Source organism: Anser brachyrhynchus, assembly GCF_964034855.1.
Source record: "Anser brachyrhynchus genome assembly, chromosome: 1".
Classification (NCBI taxonomy): domain Eukaryota; kingdom Metazoa; phylum Chordata; class Aves; order Anseriformes; family Anatidae; genus Anser; species Anser brachyrhynchus.
The window spans coordinates 59,066,173-59,082,750 of NC_137694.1; the positions used below are offsets into that span (position 1 = coordinate 59,066,173).

Here is a 16,578-nt window from a genome sequence, read left to right on the forward strand (position 1 = left end):
TCACAGTAGGGACACAGAACAAGAGCTAAAAAGTTCAGAAATAGTAGCATTAAAGGGTAACTGTAACAGGAAAGAACTTCCACATGAAAAAATGAAGGACTACTGTAGCTGTTGGGAAAGCTACCTGAGTTAAAGGCAAGGTTACTACAGCGGAGGATAAGGATAGTCTCCCAGAGAGTTAGCCGCTTCCAGTTATTCTTCAATCCTTTAATGAAAGGAAAATCATTTTGCTCATCTCAGCTGCAATAGCTACCGCTGCCTGTTCTGTAAAGTGCAGTAAAGTCATATCCAGTGCCACTGTGTTTTAAGCACATTTCAGAAAGCCTGCTACAAACCCCCACTTCTTACAACACTGCCTTTCCATTCAAGCCAGCAGGACTTCAATTCCAACACTTATTTTTAAATGCCTTATCTCATCTTTAAGATGTCAGTATTATATAACTTCCTGAATGCTTATTCCACACAAACAAGTTTGAGTAAGAGCTCGTAGATGCCAGGTATACTTGGGACTGAACAGCACAGCAGATCTGTTAACACAAAACCCAGCCTTAAGCGTATGCTTTTGACTGCTGTGTATTTCAGAAGTGTGGCTGTACCAGTGCAGAACAGCATCAGGACAGCAAATTCCCTGTTGGGCAAAGGACCTGAACACTCCAGACAATCCCTTTAATTCTTGAAGATGAGCTGAGCTTACTATGTAGAATTTAGAGTTATTGGTGTTTGGGAACATTTTATTTTGTACATGACAAGATTTTACACCAAGTCAGTTAAATAATACAAATTTACATTCATGAGGAATGTTTTAGAAAAGTCAACTTAAAAAAATTCTCCTCTGCCCTTAACCCCCATACCATCCCTCAACCTTTTACAGTGGAAAAAAACAAAATCTAATTCACATCCTTTCCTAGCCCCCCAATGCAGGATGGTAGGCACACGCAGTTTACAGTTCATCTTTCACATCTGTGGATTCCTGTGGAGACAGAGAATCAGAACATTGCTTTTACAAAGTGCAAAAAAAGTTACAAGAGCTATTTCAGATGAACTGAGAGACTGTTGATACTTCCCAAAGCACTAACAGAAGTGATGTAACTTTTGAAGAGACATTAAAAAAAGCAAAACAAAACTTCTCAGCCCATTCAGATTTAGTTTACTATCTTTAATACTTTAAGTTACCTTTCAGGCATAGTATTAGTACTGTTAACATCCCATAACTTTGCTCCCTTATTTATTGCTATCACTGCAGGTTATACTACTCTGTAAATGCAGTAGTGATAGCATCAAAACTAGTATAATTATCTACAGTACAGTAAGTATTATTCTTCAGTGTATTCTTAGGTAATCTGATAGATAATAGTAGGCAAATACATCCCTAAAAGCTTTGTATTTTTATTAGTCTCAAGATGTAGTGTTACAGGACTCTTCCAAAAGCAGCCTAAGCAAGCAGGTCCAGTCGGGCCTTCACAGTAACTTAGAAGTTAACGTCACTGAGAAACCACAGTACTTGATAGCCAATTTGTTGAGACTATTGCCCACAAGCTGTGGAAATCCAACAGGTAACAGGAAGCTCACAGCTGGGGATTTACTATTACTTTTTGCCTCGGGGCACTCATTACAATACCTTTAGCTTTATTTAGCTCTAAACCCTGAATACACCTAGTTTTTTCTTCTTACAATAAAACTTGATACAGAATAAAGATTTATTTGTGCAGTAGTTTTTTTCCCCCTCCAAGAAAAGCTTGGAAAACCTTGCACTGACAACTATGGTAACAGAATGCTAAGTGAAGAAATCTGTTGTCAGGAAGCACCAGGTAAAGCTGCACATAGATGTAAGAGAAGAAAGAAGAATCAAACTTGAGACCTTACCTTCTGTGTTTCACTATCTTCAGCATCAGCATCCACCTCTTCTTCATCTTGCTCTGCCTCCTCAGCTGCATCTTCAGGCTCTTCAGGTTCTTCCTCCACCTGTGGGAAGGTCATAAACACTTCACTATGCATTCAAAGCTTTATTTGCTTTGAATGTTTGCTAGTCAGACTAGCTAAATACAGGCTATGGTACTATCAGATCATAACACATGCTCCAGGTTACCTGAAAGAAAAACTGCATTCTCTTTTGCACTAATACACTATCATATTTTCCCTGGCAGGATAGCCAGCCTAAGTTTTTGCACAGCACTGTGGGAAGACCTATACCCAACTTATGAATTTATCCATTAGTGAAGGGGGCACATTGGTCTGTCTAGCCCCTACCTTACTCCCACAGAACCACCACTTGAAGGCAGCGGTACTTGAAAAGAGCATAATGGAAAAGCAGAATCCCACGCAACCGCAAAGAGCAGTAGCAGTGGAAGAGGATACAAGCACAAAAGGCTCATCAGCTCATCACTTTCCCAACCAGAAAGTTGGACCAGGCTCCTGAGCCCACTGCAGTATAGGAAACTAGGTACATACGCAAGTCTACCACTGCAGTTACATCTTAATAGATTTAAATATCTGCTTCTCATCAGCTACAAGTTGTTGGCAACTAACCTTTGCATCCAGGTCAATGTTTAAACTCAAACGAAGCATCCTTTCTATTCTGTCTCCGTATTCCTTGGTGTCTGGTAACATGTATCCTGATCTCAAAGTTGCAGTTTCAAACAATACCACTGCAAGATCTGAAACTGTTTTGTCATCTTCATTTTCCTAATATGGAAGCACAAAAAACCCACAAACACAGCTGTTAATTAGGCTGCACTGACAGCTTTGCAGTCAGCATTTCACTACTGTTATTAATTTACCTTGACTCGCCTCAGCATGTCTTTGATCAGTGGATGTCTGGGGTTTATTTCAAATGTCTTCTTTTGGCTAGCATAGTAACTGGAAAGAATAAAAGAAATAGAAGTCACATCAGTAAGTTTTGATGGATGGGATCCAGGTACCCTTTTAAACCCAAGAACACTGACTGTAACCTTGTTACTGTGGTTATCTCCCCCCCTCCCTCCCTGCTTCACTATTAGTGAGCCTCTAAAAAACACAAGTTATTGTGATAGTTCACCTTATGTCACCGAATGACAGATGCAAATACTACTGATGAGTATTGCTCAGTAAGCAGAGTTTTACCTACCAGGCTTTGAAACAATGACTGTTATAGAGATTGCAACTTATTTATGAATAACCTTAAACTACACAGGATCATTTGAACCACATGGAAGCTTCCTGTGCCCATACCAACCAAGGCTTATCAACTACATTTCACATTTGCTGCTAACTGAAAGCTTACTTTGTAGATATGTCCTTTCCAGTTTGGTAAGCTTGAGCTTTCATGATTCTTTCCATGTTACCAGACCATCCATACTGACTAGCCACAAGTGCACATGGAGACTGGGTTAAACGTTGAGAGAGCACAGCTTTTTCAATCTGTAGAAAAAAGCCTTGAAATTAGTTCACAGAACAACTCAAACTGAGTTAAACAGCTCAAATATGCTACCACATGGCCACTTCAGTATTTTATGAAAGCTCTAAAGTGACATTCTAACTCACTGCCCTGCTGAAGTAAAGGTGTTAAAACATTTCTTAATCCATAGAAGAACAGACCAAAAAGTTATGGTCAGTTCTACGTCCCCAGAATTCGCAAGGCTTTGTATGAACTAGAGCAGCATTTACAAGTAAGCATTAAATATCTGTAACCTTGTCCTTCAGAGCTTTGTCTTTCATCCAGTTCAAGAGTGGTTCAAATTCCTTTTCCAAGGCTTCTCGACTCTCCTTAGATTTTTCACTTTCTTCGAACTTAACTCCTTCTTTTGCTACGTTCTGAAACCTCTTGCCATCAAATTCTGGCAGAGCTTGAATACAGTACTCATCTACAGGTTCAGTCAGATAGATCACTTCATAGCCCTTTTTCAGGAGACGTTCAACAAATGGTGATGACTCAGCCTATAATGAGGACAGACCGAGATACGAGTTTAACATTGTTGATACCAGCAGCTATTGAAAATTGTAGTGCTCTTTGATAAGTGTTAACACAAGGAAAACTGAACTGCAGTAGTAACAGGACCATAGCTATGTCATACTTTACAAGAAGTACAAGCAGTTCACAATGTTTATTGTGCCATAAAACCATAGCAGTAACATTTCTTTCCTTCCCCGCTCACTTACCTCCTTTCTGCTGGCACCTGCCATGAAATATATTTTGTCTTGTTTCTCTTTCATTCTTTCCACATACTGGTCAAGGCTTGTAAGGTTACTTTCATGATGAGAAGACTGGAAGCGAAGAAGTTTAGCCAGTCGTGTACGATTGGAGTGATCCTCAATAACTCCAAGCTTGACATTAGTACCAAACTCTTTCCAGAATGTGTCATTGTATTTTTCTTCTGCAATTTTCTTGATCATATCAAGAGTTTTACGAACAAGTTTCTTTCTGATCACCTAGAAAAAGCAGTAATACAAAGTTACAGCAACGTGCAGATGAAAGATCCCTCAATTCAGCCTCAATGCAAAGAACGGGTTCTGGACACTGAAGTGTTCTGACTTGAAGTAAACAAAACTGGTCTGAAAACTGCAGTGCTTGGTGACCAATACTTTACTTCTACACTCCTAACAATATTTAAAACAGTTAAATCAAGCCATTTATCGTCTAAATTTTGCTATTCATCTACTTATTCACTTTGAATGTGCCCCTGATTAAAAATTTAAGACCAACTATCTTACCTTTAACAATTTATGCTGCTGAAGTGTTTCACGAGATACATTCAAAGGAAGATCATCAGAATCCACCTAATTGAAGAAGAAATTTTGTAAGTATAGCTAGCAGCTTTTGGAAATAAAGATTAAGTCTTACTTACATTTTTCTTTTTTTTTTTTTAATACTTACAACACCTTTAACAAAGTTAAGATATTTGGGCATCATGTCGTGGAAGTCATCAGTGATGAACACTCTTCGAACATACAGCTGAATTACAAGAAGAACAATGATCAGATTATGGATTATTATTTTTAAACAGAGAACTACAGCAATAATCACTTGCTTGTCTTACCTTAATGAAATCACTTTTTTTAGATCCATATTCATCAAACAAGCCACGTGGAGCAGAATTAGGAACAAACAAGATTGATTTGAAAGTTACTTCCCCTTCGGCAGTGAAGTGGATGTAAGCCATTGGATCATCATGTTCCTGTGAAGTGAAGTTTTCTTTAAGTCTATGTTGAGTAAGTATTGGCAAGTCAGTTCTTCTATTTATAACATGAATTTGCAAGTTATTACACAATTAAACTATCTAACCATGCTTTATGGAACCAAACGTTTGAGATTTGTTCCAGATTCTACTGAGTTACTCACACAAGTTATCTTCTAAGAACTACTAGATGCTTTCCTTTTTTAAAGCCAAGCAAGGTGATTCTGATGCACAGAACGATACCCTTAAGTCATGTTACACTGTGTTTACAAGTAAAAACAACATTGTTTCTACAAAGCCCCATTTCCTTCATTCTTCTATGGTGTACAACACAAACACAGCCACTCTTAAACTACATGAAATTTCCCTGTCAGTTAGTTAAATTCATCAGTAAACTTCACAGGAGCTCAAACGTTACCTCCCTACCTAGGCCACCTGCCAGTTGCGTGGCATTATCTTCTCTCTGGAAGGGAGAGCAGCTCCTAGCTGAGATGCTACACCTCAGAAAATCTGCAGTTCAGTCCACCTACTGACAACAATTCATTCTTCAGAATGAAGCACCCAGTGCTGCTTACACAGTAAGAAATACTACAGCAAGCCTACTGCTTTGGAACAATTTTGAAGCTTACAGCTTACCTTGGAAAAGGTTTTGTAAAAAGCTTTGTATTCATCCTCTTCAACTTCTTTAGACGGTCTCTGCCAGATTGGTTTTATGTCATTCATGAGCTCCCAATCCCAGACAGTCTTTTCAACCTAGGTATGTAAACACAGGAATAAAGATGCATTCTTTAATTCAGGTTTTGAGTCAATTAAAGAAACTCCACTGAGCCTAAAGCCCTAAAATATCACTAGAAAAGTTACATATTTCTAATCTACAAACTAAATTAGACAGTGGCCTGGATAACGTCACTCAAGCGTATGTATTAGCAATAAACACATGGCAAAAAAAAGCAAGTCCACACTTCAGTGTACCCTGTGCACATTTCACATTCACTGAAGTGTTGTGATTACTCTTCTTCTGCCACTCTGAAAAAAAGCTTCCCAGCAAAGACTATGTTCAATTTAAACCAGTGTCAGTTTACTTAATCCAGCATCACTTTGAGAAGTTCACTCTGTAAACCTTAAGCCTGTAGTAAGCTCGCGGGGCTCCCTGCCTGTAGTAAGCTCGCGGGGCTCCCTGCCTGTAGTAAGCTCGCGGGGCTCCCTGCCTGTAGTAAGCTCGCGGGGCTCCCTGCCTGTAGTAAGCTCGCGGGGCTCCCTGCCTGTAGTAAGCTCGCGGGGCTCCCTGCCTGTAGTAAGCTCGCGGGGCTCCCTGCCTGTAGTAAGCTCGCGGGGCTCCCTGCCTGTAGTAAGCTCGCGGGGCTCCCTGCCTGTAGTAAGCTCGCGGGGCTCCCTGCCTGTAGTAAGCTCGCGGGGCTCCCTGCCTGTAGTAAGCTCGCGGGGCTCCCTGCCTGTAGTAAGCTCGCGGGGCTCCCTGCCTGTAGTAAGCTCGCGGGGCTCCCTGCCTGTAGTAAGCTCGCGGGGCTCCCTGCCTGTAGTAAGCTCGCGGGGCTCCCTGCCTGTAGTAAGCTCGCGGGGCTCCCTGCCTGTAGTAAGCTCGCGGGGCTCCCTGCCTGTAGTAAGCTCGCGGGGCTCCCTGCCTGTAGTAAGCTCGCGGGGCTCCCTGCCTGTAGTAAGCTCGCGGGGCTCCCTGCCTGTAGTAAGCTCGCGGGGCTCCCTGCCTGTAGTAAGCTCGCGGGGCTCCCTGCCTGTAGTAAGCTCGCGGGGCTCCCTGCCTGTAGTAAGCTCGCGGGGCTCCCTGCCTGTAGTAAGCTCGCGGGGCTCCCTGCCTGTAGTAAGCTCGCGGGGCTCCCTGCCTGTAGTAAGCTCGCGGGGCTCCCTGCCTGTAGTAAGCTCGCGGGGCTCCCTGCCTGTAGTAAGCTCGCGGGGCTCCCTGCCTGTAGTAAGCTCGCGGGGCTCCCTGCCTGTAGTAAGCTCGCGGGGCTCCCTGCCTGTAGTAAGCTCGCGGGGCTCCCTGCCTGTAGTAAGCTCGCGGGGCTCCCTGCCTGTAGTAAGCTCGCGGGGCTCCCTGCCTGTAGTAAGCTCGCGGGGCTCCCTGCCTGTAGTAAGCTCGCGGGGCTCCCTGCCTGTAGTAAGCTCGCGGGGCTCCCTGCCTGTAGTAAGCTCGCGGGGCTCCCTGCCTGTAGTAAGCTCGCGGGGCTCCCTGCCTGTAGTAAGCTCGCGGGGCTCCCTGCCTGTAGTAAGCTCGCGGGGCTCCCTGCCTGTAGTAAGCTCGCGGGGCTCCCTGCCTGTAGTAAGCTCGCGGGGCTCCCTGCCTGTAGTAAGCTCGCGGGGCTCCCTGCCTGTAGTAAGCTCGCGGGGCTCCCTGCCTGTAGTAAGCTCGCGGGGCTCCCTGCCTGTAGTAAGCTCGCGGGGCTCCCTGCCTGTAGTAAGCTCGCGGGGCTCCCTGCCTGTAGTAAGCTCGCGGGGCTCCCTGCCTGTAGTAAGCTCGCGGGGCTCCCTGCCTGTAGTAAGCTCGCGGGGCTCCCTGCCTGTAGTAAGCTCGCGGGGCTCCCTGCCTGTAGTAAGCTCGCGGGGCTCCCTGCCTGTAGTAAGCTCGCGGGGCTCCCTGCCTCAAAAGGCTATGGTTAGACATTCACCTTATTTCAAGAACATCTTAGTTACCATCTTACAAGGTGTCTAACTCCAGTTGTTGAACAGGACTGTTTGAAAACACCTCTAGATGACAATGAAAACTGCTGAAGTATCTGACACGACTTAAAAGACCTCACCTAGTCTGAAAAAGCTTACCTTCTTCGTTTTTGGTTTCTTCTCCTCCTCCTCCTCTTCAACTGCAGCTTCATCATCATCTGTTTCTTCTTTCTCCTTTGCTTCCTCTTCTTCTATAGGTTCTTCAACAGTCTCTGTCTAAGTAGACAATTCAAAGTGGTGTTTAGACTATTTACTAGGAGTACCTGCTAGGTAACTATTCTCTCAAATGGCCTAAATCACCCAAGTTAAAACAGTGCTGAGAGATTGATTGCCTGTTACAAGCATTTCCCCACAGATAGGTAGATACGTTTTTTCAGTCACATTTTTTATGACCACATGCTATCCTTTGCTACTCTGGGAGGCCACTGTACTCAAATTTTAAGATCTTCATAGCTTTACATTTTACCTTTAACAAAACACCAACTTTGATCAGATTGGGTGACGTCAAGTTAGTGCTACACCAAGAAAACGTTGCAAGAACAATCCTTGAAGTTCAAATGCTGCCCACTATTGAGAAGGACACCTAACCATGCTTAGGAGCTTACCAAAGCTTCCAGATACCAATCAAAGCATATGAAATAAAGATTGTTTCCTAATATTTTGCAGTTTTGCTTCTTTGGGTAAAAAAAATTGAGTTCTTAAAACCAAGCTCCTTCAAAGTTTGTGATCTTAGCACAAATTCATGCCTTGAGTGGTAAGTAGCTAGCAAAATACTAGCCAGTTCTTCCTTTCCACTGAATCTAAGTAGCCAAAAACAGTAAAAGTTTAGAAAGTTAGACTAGTAAAAATTCTAGACTACGCCCTCCCTTCTTGAAATATCTGGCCCTTGAAAGACCATGAGCTATGAAATACAGCTCAGCATACAATGCTCTGTTAAATACACTTACCTTGCTGCTCCACACATATATGGGGAAGTTTATGAATTGTGAGTATTTCTTGACGAGGTTTTTAACAGTATCCAACTCAAGATAATCAGATGCTTCTTCCTTCAAGACAAGGCTAAAAGAAAATACAGGAGTAAGTGTTGGACTAGTAGTTTAAAATTGTTTTACTGGAGGAGACTCATCTTTCCACTGTTGCAGCTCTAGGGACCCAGAATTATTCAACTGCAGCTCAACTAGCAAATGCTCAGGTATCTCTTCAAAAATACAATCTCTATTAAAACTACTTAAATCATATGGAAAACCACCTTTTTTTTTTTAAAAAAAATTGGGTCATAACACATCTGTAAATCTAAACAAAAACCTCTCATCAACAGTGATCAGGACACTTTGATGCACTGTGACAGCATTTGGACCCAGAGGGCCAAGACAAACATTTTCCTGCCAATGAAGGTCATTGTCACGCCAATGCCCTACCTTTCAGTAGTAAGGAGTCCTGAGAAATGACTGAAGGGCTCCTCTAAAGCCCAGATCAAAGAAATTTATGTGCACATGAAAGTGGAAAAAAATAGGGCTGTCAAACTACATCTAACTTCAAAGTCACATCAGGCCAGTCTGACTGGTGTATTAACAATCACCTGTTTCCAAGAGAAGGCTCTACAACCCTGTAGACATTTTGTTGTACCACAACTGCATCGAGAAACTGAATGAATGAATCTACAGGCTGATGAAGCCTGAAATTGCTTGCCAACAGTTAGTTGTCAGTATGCTCATTGTTTTTTTCATTCATCTAACAGAATAAAGAACTGCGTTACTACATTACCAGTCCACATTCTGCATGCAGTTAATAGTTTGGACGTTTCTGTTAAACTAAAAACATCCATACTTCAAGAATCAAACACCACATGTAGTCGCAATGCCAAGGTCATCCACATATTCCAGTGAAAAATTTATCTACAAACCATTTATTTTTTCCAAGGAAACTTAGTACTTACGTTATGGTTGTGCCGCGTCCTAAAGTGTTTCCTCTTGGGTCATCAATCACAGAGAATTCGTTTGAATCTGACTCCCAGATGTGCTGAGTATCATTGTTGTGTTTTGATGTGACAATAACTCTGTCTGCTACTAAGAAAGCAGAATAAAAGCCAACACCAAACTGGCCAATTAACTCAGATGTTGACTGGCTATCATCCTGCATTTCAGTCATCTTGTTTAAGAATTCACTTGTACCAGACTTGGCAATGGTACCCAGGTTTTTAATCAACTCCTCTTTTGTCATGCCAATACCCGTATCGGTAACATGAAGCATGTTCTTCTCTTTGTCACACTAAAAAAAAAAAGAAAAAGATTAAGTTTGACTTTATTTTAAATCTCACTACCTAATACACTTATCATGGAAAAGTGTTAAGGAGACTTGGTCCTAACGTAATCCTAATTTGTATTTGCATCAGTACTGGGCAATAAATTGAATAACATAATGATGCACTGTCTTCTTACATTCCTGCCACTGCTCTTCAGTAAGAGACAACGTATCTAGCATTTCTTACCTTGATTTTTACAGTGAGCTCCTCATTACCAGCAAGAGCATTTTCATCAGTCAAGGATATTAACCGTATCTTATCTAAAGCATCCGAAGCATTTGAAATAAGTTCTCTCAGGAAAATCTGAAACAGAATCCAGCTGTCATGAATTCAAGAATACAGATGAACAGTTCTAGCACGTTCTACTGACACAGGTACTAACCTCTTTATTTTTATATAAAGAATTGATGATAAGTTTCATCATTCTATTAACTTCTGCTTGAAATGCAAACTTCTCAGATTTTTCTCTGATTTCTTTGATCTGGGATGCATTTAGGCCATCTAGCTGGATAGCTTCTTCCTCTCTGTAAGGATAATGAAAAACTGTCAAATAACCTTGCCTACGTATAGTTTCCACTAATTGTCTAGCAACCACAGCAATGGTCTAATTAGAGAAACAGTAACTTTTAACCACTGACACTGATAGCCCAAATGTGGTGATCAAATGACATTTGCGAGACTTGCTATCATCAAGTGCATAGCCACAATCTAAAATGCAAGTGAAAATCCATGATTGCAAGTAAGACTATTTTATTATGAAGTTGAGGGACAAACAGAGGTATATTACAGCTACTGCAATGCTCAACGTGAGGTATATTTCAAAGGATTTGAAGCAATTCGCCGGTGTAGAGCTATTCAACCAGTAGGCACTAACCACCACAATTTACCAAATGCAGTTACGTGCAAAAATAACCCCCATTTATTTATTGCTCCTTACAGAACTGACAATACTGGACAAAAACAAGTTAAATACTTCTGAGCCCAAGTTCTCAGTCTCACCTCCATATAAAAGGCAACAATCTTCTTTTGATATATTTTATTTTTAACATCTGACTAGGTTTCTTTTTGCATGTTACTCCCCCACACCCCAACCTCTGCCATTTTAAGCATTACTGATACTAAAATTGATTTTTTGAAAAGCAACAGAACCTCCTGATGCTTTAAAGGCTGCTTACCCAGCACCCCACCTACTAACCTCTGAACAACTTCATCGTCAGTCCGGGACCCTTCCCTGCTTTTACCCAAGTCATCCTCCACGGTTGCATCCACATCCACCTCCTCAGCGCTAACGGACGCTGGACAGAAAGAGACAGGCAGCAAGCTGAGCCCCCCCGGTGTGTCGCTACCCAAATTGTCGGCTCCCCCCCCCCCCCAACCCATGCCCCCCCAACCTCCCACACGTCCCCCGCCCACCTGCTGGGGTGGAATAAAGCCCAGAAACGAAGGGAGGAGCCCCCCACCCCCCGGGAGCGTGCCCAGCGCCCCTCTCCCCCTCACTTCTCGCCGAGCGGGTGCCCCCAGCCCCCCCCCCCCCCGCCCCCTACCCTCAGCCTCCGCCGCCAGAAGGTTCCAGAATGCGGCCGGCGGGGGGTGTGTGTGTGGGGGGGCACTCACCGGCCAGCAGAAGCGCGCAGGCCAAAGCGAGCGCCCAGGCCGACCTCATGGCGACACGGGCCGCGGTGGCAGAGAAGAGCGCGGCCCTGCCCTACCGGTCCCTCACGTAACCGGCCCTGCCGCCGCCGATCGCGCTGGCGCAGCCGCGGCCCTCCCCCTCCGCCTTATCAACGGCGCCCCTCCGCAGCGCGAGGGGGGCTCCCGGCGGCCGGCCAATCGCGGCGCCCCACGCCAAACACGCGGCCAATGGCGAGCCGGCGGGGGCGGGGCGCGAAGCCGCGGCCGCCAATCCCGGCTTTCCATGTGCGGTTTCCTGCGGACGGAGCGTGGCCGGCGTCGGTTGGCCGGCCGCAACGCCGCCCGGCCAATCGTTTGGGCGGAGGGGCTTAAGGGGCGGGGCCGGCGGCTCTTTTTCGACCAATCAGGCGTCGATGCTTGGCGCCCCGGCCGCGTGGGGCGCGTCCGCGTCCGGCAGCGGTGCGGCCGGTCCCCGCGTGGGCAGCGCGGCCCCGACGGCTTCCGGGGGCACCCGGGATGTTTACCGGGGACACGGTTGCCGCGGCAACGGGCGCTTCCGGTCGTGGCGGCGCCGGCGGGCCTCTCCCGTCAGCCCCGAGGGCCTCCTCTTCCGCCCCCTGCTGCTGGCGGGTGCGCGTGCGCGGTTGCGCCGCGCGGCATGCTGGGAGTTGTAGTCCTGGGTGGGGAGGGGGAGGAAGGCGCCCCCTGGCGGCGCAGCGTGGGGCGGGCCGCCATTACGGGGCCCGGCGGCGGGCTTGTGATGGCCTCGGCCCCCCCCCTCCTGCCTCACGCGGCCTTGAGGGGACAGTGTTCATGGGGGTCACGGAGCCCTAGAGTCACTGAGAAAACAAAAAACAAACACAAACAAACAAAATAAAAACTTGTAAAAGACCTTCATGATCCTTCTGTCCAACTGCCCACCCACCACCACAAACCAACCACCAATCTGTGTCCCTAAGCACCACATCCACACGTCTCCTGAATAACCCCAGGGTTGGCAACTCCACCGCCTCCATGGCAGCCTGTTCCGATCCCTGACCACCCTTTCCGTGAAAAAATTCCTCCCGATACCCAATTTAAACCTCCCTGGTACAAAAAGCAAGCTGCAATAAAACGAGCTGGGCGCTTAGCAGCTCCCCGTGTTTTCTGGCTTTCTAGTGCTCATCACAACAACCACCCTCGAGAGGGCTTATTCTGACTCCTTAGTCTGCCCTTGGGGCTGTTGTTTATTTATAATGTCCCGCCTCGCCAGAGTTGCCAGGTTGTCCTGTTTGCCCTGGCTCCAGAAAATCACGTCTGAAAATTACGTGCAGTTTTCCAAGTGGCCATGGTGATGAGTGTGGTTGGAAGAAGGACATCATTATCAGCTCGAGGCCGAGAGCGTTGGTTCCCTTCCTGCCTGGGGATCCCTGCCCGCTGCAGTGCTGATGGTGCCTGCCTCAGCTGCCGCCACGAGTGGCTGATGTGGGGGGACCCACGAGCATGCACATACCCGGCTCCTGCGGTGACAATGACAGAGAATTGAATGTGAAAATCAGCTAGAGTTTGTGAATTTGAGTAAAAGTAGGCCCCGTGTTCAGAAGGCTGGATATTGCCATCCCTGACAGCTGACAAGTAATCAAATCTAATGCACCTATATTTGTATGTTAATAAGATACTTGAAGTGTCAAAGCCTCACTTTGCTTTCCTGAGGAAGTTACTCTGCCAAAATGTATGTCAGAATGACTAGGAAAATATGTCCAGGAGGATTCAGTGTCAGGATTATATGTAAAAATCTGACAGGTTTTCATGAAGGCCTATTTGAACTCAGAGAATTATGTTACAAATACTTAATTGGAAGTACAGTTTTGTCACTCTCAAATGGACAAAGTTTGTCTTTTCTAAAACTCACCTATAAGCAGTTTCAGGATTTGATTTCCTAATAATGTGTATATTCCTAGAGGGAAGTATGTTGCTCAATGACTGCATAGGCATTTAATGTCCGTGCATATTTGCAGAGTAAACTTATCTCCAACTTGTAGAACTCTTGCCTTAACATGTTTTGTGACAGTTTTGTTATAGTAGTTATTTTCTTGGCAGTGGGAAAATGTAATGCTTCATTGCAATCTTTTTGAACTTTGGCAGCTGGAGTAGCAGAAATGCAAACCAATTCTGTTGTTGACTATGTTAAACCAACAGAGATTTTAGATTAAGTTTGTTGAAATCCAAATCTTGTTGATTACTTTACTCTTATTATTATACAGTGCAGATTTTTATTTTTATTTTTTTTACTTTTTGAAGGAGACATGAAATCTGATAAATCTCTGTTTCTATTTTATGCTTCAAATTTAGAGGTCAAGACTAGCCTTGTTTGCTGCATATAGATTACACTGTTTGCTTTCTTTAAAGCCCAGTTGTATTACCCAGCACAAAAGTGATAGGTGAGAATGAGGCAGCTGTGTACTTACAGTCTCTCATAGAAAGTTTTGCCTCTTTACAAGGAGGTTGGCAATTGAAGAAAATAACTTTGAATATTAAACTTCTAAAAATTGTTTATTGTAGCTATTTTAAAGCTAGGAACATATCATAAAGTATTGCGGTGAATGTTTTAAGCAAATCTCAGAATTTCCACTTAAATTTAATTCATTCTTAATTTTGGCTTAAGAAGAATCAAAGGAGTTTTAAAAATCTTAGTTGCGCTGACTACTGCTGATATTCAGAAGTCTGAATATCGCCTTTCAGCTTTTAATACCAAAGTAAAGGTGTAACTGCTAAGAGCTCATAGTGCTTCAGGATGAGAACTTAGCTACATGAAAGGTCCTGTAAAGCAATTCTATACACTTTTGATTGTGTGTATAATGATTGAAAGTGTATTTAAGTGCTGTATTTACTCTTTTAACTAAAAACGTGAGGGCATGTGGTGATAAGAGAAACACGGTACAGGTAATGTGTTTTTCCTTGCAAACAGTACAGCAAACCTCTCCAGTGCTCTGAGTGCAACCTTATCAGCTCACCCACCTGTCCCAGGAGAAGCCTGCTCATTGAAGCATGCCACATGATTCCAACTATAAGCTGCAACTAACAAGAAGTGTTACCTTGCCAGAAATAGCTGTAGAGATAAACTGAGGAGTTCAGATGACCCAACTTTGGTTTAACCAGCTAAATTAGCCAACTAATCTTCCTAGGCTCTATCTGTAAAAAAGACACAGTTCTTCTCTCACTGTACTGGCTCTGGCATATGTCAGACTCATTGCTGAGCTGATTAAATTCTCCAGCCCAGCAAAATAGTCCGTAATTAAATCAGCTTATATCAGATCTAGCACACACCAGATTAGAGCATGGTAAAGAGCAGGAGTTTATGGCTAGGAGAAGGTGATATCCCTCTTTTGATGGTGGTGAGCTGGGCCACCACTTTTAGAAGCCTTGTAACTTAATGTACAGACGTGTTCATGTGTGCAAGTATAAGGAAACCATAAAAGTAAACACTGAGTTTGCATTGTAAGCATGTTGCCTCTTTTAATACAAAGTAAAACTGAAATCTGTAACTGATGCAACCTCTGCTTCAGGGACTAAATATTGTACATACAAAACAAACTGAAGACATATCCACATATTTAAGATGCTATACAGTTTTGGGGACTAAAGCAAAAAGTACTGCTATTAATTAGCTTTTCAAGCTGATTATTCAGATATTAGAAAATAATAAGAGTAACTACATACAGGCAAGATTAAAATACTTCTGTCTATAAACATTGACATCTTTACTAAATGCTTATGCTATGAATTATTCTTATCTGCTGTCTTTTTATCAAGAAATTCTGTTGAACAAATTACCATGTTCTGACTTCAGCCTTCTTCTGGTTAGGAGAAATACATCTTTTGCCCACTACCTACTTAGTCTCAGAATTATTGATCTCCACCAAAGAGGGCTTTCACCCCTGCTCTAGTTTTAAGAGCACAGAATCCTAACTAAAAGGGTAACTCTTTCCTTCCTGTACAGTGAAAGGCTACTCAACCAAATATTCTACATCTTCATATACAAACATCTTTAGGCCTGTTTCTTTGAATCTTTTCAAACCATGAGCTGTAGTGAGCATCTTCCTTACCCTGGAGGTTGAATTGAAAGGGGAACACTTGTCCTGATAAAACTAACACTGTATGTGTCCATGACGCCAACAAATGCAACAAGAACAGTTCTAGGAAAAGCAGTGTTTTCCCTGAGCTCTGGCAATGGATGATGACGGTGGGCTGCTATCCAAAGAGTTGCTTGCTTGGCTGCAGCAGGGGTCAGAGTCCTGGATCCAGTTAGGCACGAGCCTGCTTTCCACTCCTCTTCCCCACTGAGCATGGCAAAATGCTCTGCAACTATAAAACTTGCTTGTCAATGCATGGCTCACCCTTAATAATGACACTAAATTGGAATGCTGCAGTGACCACACCCTGGCTGAATTTGTAATCTCAAGTAATATGGGCCAGGCAAAAAAGCAAAGTCTTGGCAAAAAAGCAAAAGGACCTTGTACACTAGAGGACCAAACTTCCAGCTCTTTAAAGAATTAGGGGATCAGATCCCCTTTGAATCTATCTTTCGGGAAAGAGGAACTGATCAGAGCTGGAAACTCCTTAAGAACACTTTTCTTAGAGCTCAAGAGCTCTCCATCCCTGTGTGTAAGAAATCAAGCAGGGAAGGCAAGCAAACAGGAAGGCTGAGCAAGGGCCTGGTGGTCAAACTGAGGCAAAAGGAGGAAATGCACAGTCAGTGGAAGCAGGGACATAGGGCCTGGGAAGAGTACAGGGATGCCGTCTGGATGTGCAGGGATGGGATCG

The 16,578-nt window shown here is 44.1% G+C and overlaps 1 protein-coding gene across 1 annotated transcript; it reads right to left on the minus strand.

Moving 5' to 3' along the window:
* Window positions 1–713: 713 nt before the first annotated feature.
* HSP90B1 (heat shock protein 90 beta family member 1) lies at window positions 714–11,972 on the minus strand. Its single transcript, XM_080558029.1, has 18 exons — window positions 11,758–11,972; window positions 11,339–11,438; window positions 10,526–10,667; window positions 10,330–10,446; window positions 9,778–10,109; window positions 8,789–8,900; window positions 7,941–8,057; window positions 5,787–5,903; window positions 5,013–5,150; window positions 4,850–4,927; window positions 4,687–4,752; window positions 4,135–4,404; window positions 3,667–3,912; window positions 3,260–3,396; window positions 2,778–2,856; window positions 2,527–2,682; window positions 1,864–1,962; window positions 714–970 (listed from the first exon to the last, which is right to left on the minus strand). Exons 1-18 carry the CDS (start codon window positions 11,804–11,806, stop codon window positions 941–943), a joined length of 2,385 nt encoding a protein of 794 aa, XP_080414155.1. The 5' UTR covers window positions 11,807–11,972; the 3' UTR covers window positions 714–940.
* Window positions 11,973–16,578: the final 4,606 nt, after the last annotated feature.

Excerpts from the sequence above, each read along its gene's own strand:
- HSP90B1 (XM_080558029.1), bottom strand. The coding sequence starts at position 11,806 with ATGAGGTCGGCCTGGGCGCTCGCTTTGGCCTGCGCGCTTCTGCTGGCC. Across the intron at positions 4,928-5,012 it reads AAAAAAGTGATTTCATTAAG|CTGTATGTTCGAAGAGTGTT; the intron begins GTAAGACAAGCA and ends CTTGTAATTCAG. Across the intron at positions 1,963-2,526 it reads ACATTGACCTGGATGCAAAG|GTGGAGGAAGAACCTGAAGA; the intron begins GTTAGTTGCCAA and ends ACCTTCCCACAG.